Genomic DNA, 6,090 nt, shown 5'->3' on the forward strand with positions numbered 1-6,090 from the left:
GCCCTTCACACAAAAGCAACAACAACAAAATGACAATTTATCGTGACTAAACAACCAAAGCAGGCAGAAACAGTGAAAATCAGTGAAATCCTCTGTGATTAATGGATACTTGATAAACAAAAGCAGAATTCTTTATCAAAATTGTTCCAATTAATAGATAATTAAAGTTTCGAATAGTGTTTTTATAGTAATTGTGGTCAGCGAGGAAAGAGAAACATGGAAAGTGTTTATGCTCCGTTAAGTGAATCCTGTGCGAAGGCCCTTGGAGATAAAGTCTATGAGAAAAGGAAATTAGCCTCGCAGGAAATTGAAAAGTGGGTGGTTATGGATATTACAGAATTTTTTAAAGGTTATTGAAATTGTTGCATTTCCAGAATGGTTACGGAATTTAATGCCAAAAATAATTCCGCACAAATACGTAAGCTAATTGAAGTGTTGTCAAATGATTTTGCCTCATCAAGGGATGCAAATAAGCGAAAAGGTGGATTAATTGGCTTAGCGGCAACAAGTTTGGGTTTGGGGAAGGTAAGTAGAATGTAAAGAAATAGATTTGTAGTAATCTATAATATTGTTTAAATTTCAGGACTCCTCAAAATATGTTAGCGAATTGGTTACACCTATTTTAAATTGCCTCAGTGATCAGGATTTAAGAGTACGTTATTTCGCCTGCGAATCTCTTTACAATGTGGTTAAGGTGGCTCGTTCTTCGATTATACCATTCTTTCCGGATTTATTTAGCGCCTTGAGTAGACTTGTTGCCGATTCAGATCAGATGGTTAAAGATGGCAGTGAACTTTTGGACAGAATGTTAAAGGATATTGTTACAGAGTCATCACAAAATTTCAATTTGGAGGCATTTATACCATTGCTAAAGGAGCGTATCTATGTGAAAAATTCATATGTACGACAATATGTTATCTCTTGGATTTCCATATTGAATGCGGTGCCAGAAATCAATATGGTTATATATTTAACAGATATTATTGATGGTCTATTTACGATGTTGGAGGATAACACACAGGAGATACAGAGGATGTGTGAAACCACGCTGACACAATTTCTTAAATCGATACGTAACGATTCAAGTTCTGTGCGTATGGAAGACACAATAAATATTCTCATAACACATGCCCAATCGCCCAATGAGTTGATAAAGGTAAGTGACAGTATTTGTGTTCAAATTCATACATATTTGAATTCTATATTTTCTTTTAGTCTACTGCCATTACCTGGATCCGGGAATTTGTTGTTATATTTGGCTCCCAAGTTTTACCCTATGCCAGTGGTATATTTACTGCCATCCTTCCTTGTCTCGAGTACAATGTGGATAATATGAAGAATATCAAAGAATGTGCAGTATCTGTAAATAAATCAATGATGAAATTGGTATCGTCCAAAGAACATAAATCTCAAAATATTGAACAATTAGACTTAAGATCTATTATGGCCGTGTTATCACAATATTTAACACACAATTCGGTGCAAACTAAAGTGGCAGTTTTGGAGTGGATACATCATTTGATCATACATTTTCCGAATGAGGTAAGTTATTCAATAGTAATGGAATGCTTCTTTAGTTCCTGAAGACCATTAAAAGGGACTTCGGATCTGAATGATACATAAAGTTACATAACACTGAAAGAGTGATTAAAATGTGCATTTACAAAAAATAGTCGTTAATTAGTTAGAAATCCTAATAAGGACTTCCTTTTATTTCCATATGTAATTCGGAATATTTCAATTTAAAAATATTTCATTTGTAATTCGAGAATTCCAATTGAAATTCGAATTTTCTCATTTATAATTTGAATTTGTACTTTTGTATTTCGAATTTTTCCATTTGTAATTCGAATTTTTCGATTTGTATTTCGAAATATTCCATTTGTAATTCGATTTTTAGTAATTCCAGCTGAAAATCTAATTATATAATACCTATGTTATTCGAAATATCATTACATTTGTGTTCGAATTATTCAATTTGTAATTCGAAATTTTATTACATTTGCGTTCAAATTGTTCCATTTGTAATTCGAAATATTTTAAATTTTTTTTTTCGAATAAAACAATTTTGTAGTTTTTTGTTTAAAATCTAAAATGCAATAGTTCGAATTTCTAATGAAAAAATCAAAATACAAATGGAAAAATTCAAACTACAAACTGAATATTTCGAATTACAAATGAAAAAATTCGAGTTACAAATGAAATAATTCGAATTTCAATTGGAATTACCAAAAAATCGAATTACAAATAGAATATTTTGAACTACAATTGGAAAAATTCGAATTACAAATAGAAAATTTTTAAATAAAAAAATCAAACAAAACAAATGCGCACAAATTACTTATGTAAACTTTTTTAATGTAATATTTTTAGATGTCGAATCACTCCAGCCAGTTGGGCAATAATTTGCTGACAATATTATCCGACAATTCAGATGAAGTCGTTCTAAGATGTATATCAGTTTTAGCTGAAATTGTTAACTCCCAGCACTCCAAAGGTATTTTTCTAAACAACATATAAATATATATTTTTTAAAACTGTATTTTGAATCTGTTGCAACTTCAATATCTATAAATTTCTCCCTCATTATGCAGAAACAACCGATTTCAATAAGGCCCACTATAGAAAATTCCTCTTGAGCCTCGTGAACTTGTTTAGCGATGACAAAAGTGTATTGGATTATAGAGCCAGTCTCATAATCAGGTAAGTGCGGTTTTTATTTTAATACCCACCGTTTCCATGTAATATTGAAATCTCCCTTTTTAATTTTCTACTAGGCAACTATGTGTCTTATTAAATGCCGAATACATTTATTTGACATTTGCTGAAATTATCAGTGAAGAGGTTAGCAATTTGAAATTTGCTTCGCTTTTGGTTCGTCTCTTAAACAGCATTCTAATGACATCATCTGAGCTTTTTGAATTGCGTACAACATTGAGAGATATTTCCAATCCGAATTCAGCAAATTTGTTTAAGACCCTCTATTTAAGTTGGGCCCATTGTCCTGTGTCCACAATATCCATATGTTTGCTGTCACAAAGTTATCAACATGTATCGGAATTGGTGAATCTATTGTGAGTTTGATTTTATTTTATCCCTACACTAATTTGAGAGGTAAAATCCACTGTTTTTTTCTATCATAGTGCTGAAATCGAAATAACCTTGGAATTATTAACAGAATTGGATAAATTAGTGCAATTGATAGAGACGCCCATATTTGCTTGTAAGTATTTTACTAAAAACTATTTTTGATTTGAACAACATTTCTACGGCTTCTCATTAATTTTCCAGCTCTACGTTTAACATTGGTTTCCAAAGACAATAATTGTGCCGATGCCCAGTACTTGGCCCATGCTCTATTTGGTATACTTATGCTACTACCTCAAACTGATGCATTTAATATGTTGAAAAATCGTCTACAATGCATACCCAACTATTGGGGACAACAGCCCATGTGAGTTTAATGACTGCAAATAATGCAAGAAAATGTTGTTAATAAATTTGTCTTTCTTTGGTTTTTAGCAGCGAAAAACATTCCCTACAATATAAAAGTAATATTAATTTTGTTGAGCTATTGGAACACTTTAAAAAAGTTCAGAAAAACCATCGTGAACAACGTTTGACACAACGTAAACGTAGTGTATTAGTTAATGATATTTAAACAAAATGCGTTTAGCTGGCATCTTTTTGTGAATGTTGTTATTTTTTAATTTGTATTTTTTATACATTTGTATTTTTCGTTAAAGCTGTGATGCAAATAAAATATTTAAATAAAATTTATTTATTTAAAATTAAAGAAAAAACCGTTTGATTTTTTTTTTAGAAACGAAATCTTTTTAGTGAATAAACACTGCAGCCATACAGCGTATCTTCTCTGTATCGTTCCAATTTTAGTATATTTTCTGCCGTAGCAAGAACAGCCACTAGAGTGATTTAATTGATAGAATTTCATGAAATTAAAGCAAAGTTGAAAAAGAAAATGCCTCAAAATAAAATAAACTTCAACGACGCTGGTGGTGGTCCATCACAATAAGTGAATTTATCGCCTTTGGAGCGGACAGCAGCAAATCTTTTGCAAATGAATACTCTCGACAATGTAGATTGAGCCATGCAATTGTTGAAATCATTGCCATGGGACTTTTGGAAACTTCCGTCCTCAAAGAATCGCAACGCTGCGCACACTTTTAAAAGTGGGGGTATTGCTGTTGATCTGTAACTTACTTTGAAGTCATCCTTTACGTTTCCACAACGTAAACTACGGCATCCTTTGGCAATCGAAAATACGCCTTAAACCTGAAATAATTTACTGATTATACAGATCTTTCCACATGATCATCAGCTTACAGTGCAGATGGCAATTCCAATGGATTCGATTTGTCCCTCAAATTTCTTCTAATAGATGCACTGTCCTGTACATTTTCTTCATCATCAAAAAATAATTCCACCGAACTTATCATTTTTTGGGACAGCAAATAAAACTTGACGATCCGAAGATTCAATGGCCAGGTTATATTCCAATCTTGGGTTGTTTTCCAAATTTGCTCGAAAACTCAGCCAAAATATTAAAATATTGTCCAGAATACACAAAAGAGTTATCCAAAGCGCAATTATTTTTAAAATGTGTTTTTCTTTGGCGAATAGAGGTCACAAGTTTGAAAAACACTGATCGATAACATGTTTATCGACCACCCAGTTGAGTTGACATTAATGGTACAACATTTCGTCTCAGTCGCGCAGACAACTGACAACGCAACTCAAGTTTAGTGGCAATACAAGATAGACCCATAAATTTCAGAAATTTTATGAAATTGCTGTAGTGGGGTACTCGACATAAGAACCCCTATAAAACGGGAAAGTTTTTGCAAGTTTCACCATGTGGCATAAGAGTTATGGGTACTTTACACGATATGTTATTTTACATATGTCTTGTCACTTTGCGTATACATTTTGTATATAAAAAGTGACAACCCATATGTAAGAAACATATCGTGTAAAATACCCATTAGATCGATTAATTTCATGATATTACTCTACTATGGAACTCGATTTAGGGACGCATAATTTTATGAACTTTTTCGATGAACGGTACAAATGTACAATAAACCGTTATTTCATTCTTTTGAAATGAAAAATACTCCTAGTAGAGTTGGGCAATTGAACGACCTAGTTCACTGTCCTAGTTCAAAAACGTATGAGTAACATCATACAAACTAACGTGAAATAATAAGTATACGCATGTTGTTCAAAAAAACGACCGGTGTCCATTGAACTAGATTGTGAACTAGGTAGTTCAATTTGCACAACTCTAACTCCTAGTTTATTGAATAACCATCCATTTGCTCATCACTATAAGTAACCGGCTGACCTTTGTAAACAATTAAGGCCTCGACACATAAGAAGCATGGCATTCTTGCTTAAGTCATATCTGGCAAATGACTAAAGACCAACTTCGACCTAAAGCCCTCGTCACATAAGAGGATTTCTGGCTTAATTCATTAAGTTGCATGTTCTTCCGGCTTTAAGTCTAAAGTCAAAGCATACGAAAATCGTGTTTCAGCACACATTCAGAGATGCGGCAACTCTACGCGGCTGAATGTGAACTTTTGACTTAAAGCCGGAAGAACATGCAACTTAATGAATTAAGCCAGAAATCCTCTTATGTGACGAGGCCTTTATTCAAATGTGGTTCTGAAATCTTTTATTAGGTCGAACTTGTACTTTAGTCATTTACCAGATATTAGGTCATTTAGATATGTCGAAGGTCACACTAGAGTGGTTTCATTGAAACTTTTAGAGACAGAAAATAATAAAGGCAGCGACACATACGGTCCGTTGAGCGTCGCGTTACAACAACCACATGAAATCTTCAAGAACAAACTTGGCATCACTTACACATTTTTCATGTGATAGTAGTTTTCAACACGCAACGCGTGTTGGGAATATCGATGGTTTGCCAGCTCTACCTTAAATCCACCGTTCAAAAATACAAAAACAAAATACATGTATTTCAAATTGAAAACAACAACAAATACATGTATTTTGTTTTTGTAACACGCAGAGCTATAGGTTTCGCCCTTATGTGTGTGTAAG

General features: G+C 33.0%; 1 protein-coding gene and 1 long non-coding RNA gene across 3 annotated transcripts; one reads left to right on the plus strand and one right to left on the minus strand.

Annotated features, from left to right (window-relative positions):
- Positions 1-3,803, plus strand: LOC141390023 (protein VAC14 homolog). 2 transcript variants are annotated; one of them, XM_073962426.1, is made up of 10 exons: positions 1-314; positions 375-525; positions 584-1,156; positions 1,216-1,542; positions 2,374-2,497; positions 2,595-2,703; positions 2,778-3,074; positions 3,144-3,223; positions 3,292-3,454; positions 3,523-3,803. In XM_073962426.1, exons 1-10 carry the CDS (start codon positions 217-219, stop codon positions 3,659-3,661), a joined length of 2,061 nt encoding a protein of 686 aa, XP_073818527.1. In that variant the 5' UTR covers positions 1-216; the 3' UTR covers positions 3,662-3,803. The 2 variants fall into 2 exon arrangements, with proteins under 2 accessions (XP_073818527.1, XP_073818529.1); XM_073962428.1 differs by having other exon boundaries at positions 43-314; positions 3,526-3,803.
- On the minus strand, positions 1,222-4,654 carry LOC141390028 (uncharacterized). Its single transcript, XR_012409250.1, has 3 exons — positions 4,345-4,654; positions 4,222-4,293; positions 1,222-1,360 (listed from the first exon to the last, which is right to left on the minus strand). It is a non-coding gene; the product is annotated as an uncharacterized lncRNA (long non-coding RNA).
- Positions 4,655-6,090: the final 1,436 nt, after the last annotated feature.

This window comes from Musca autumnalis, unplaced genomic scaffold (genome assembly GCF_047663935.1).
Source record: "Musca autumnalis isolate F117 unplaced genomic scaffold, ASM4766393v1 scaffold_1, whole genome shotgun sequence".
Lineage (NCBI taxonomy): Eukaryota > Metazoa > Arthropoda > Insecta > Diptera > Muscidae > Musca > Musca autumnalis.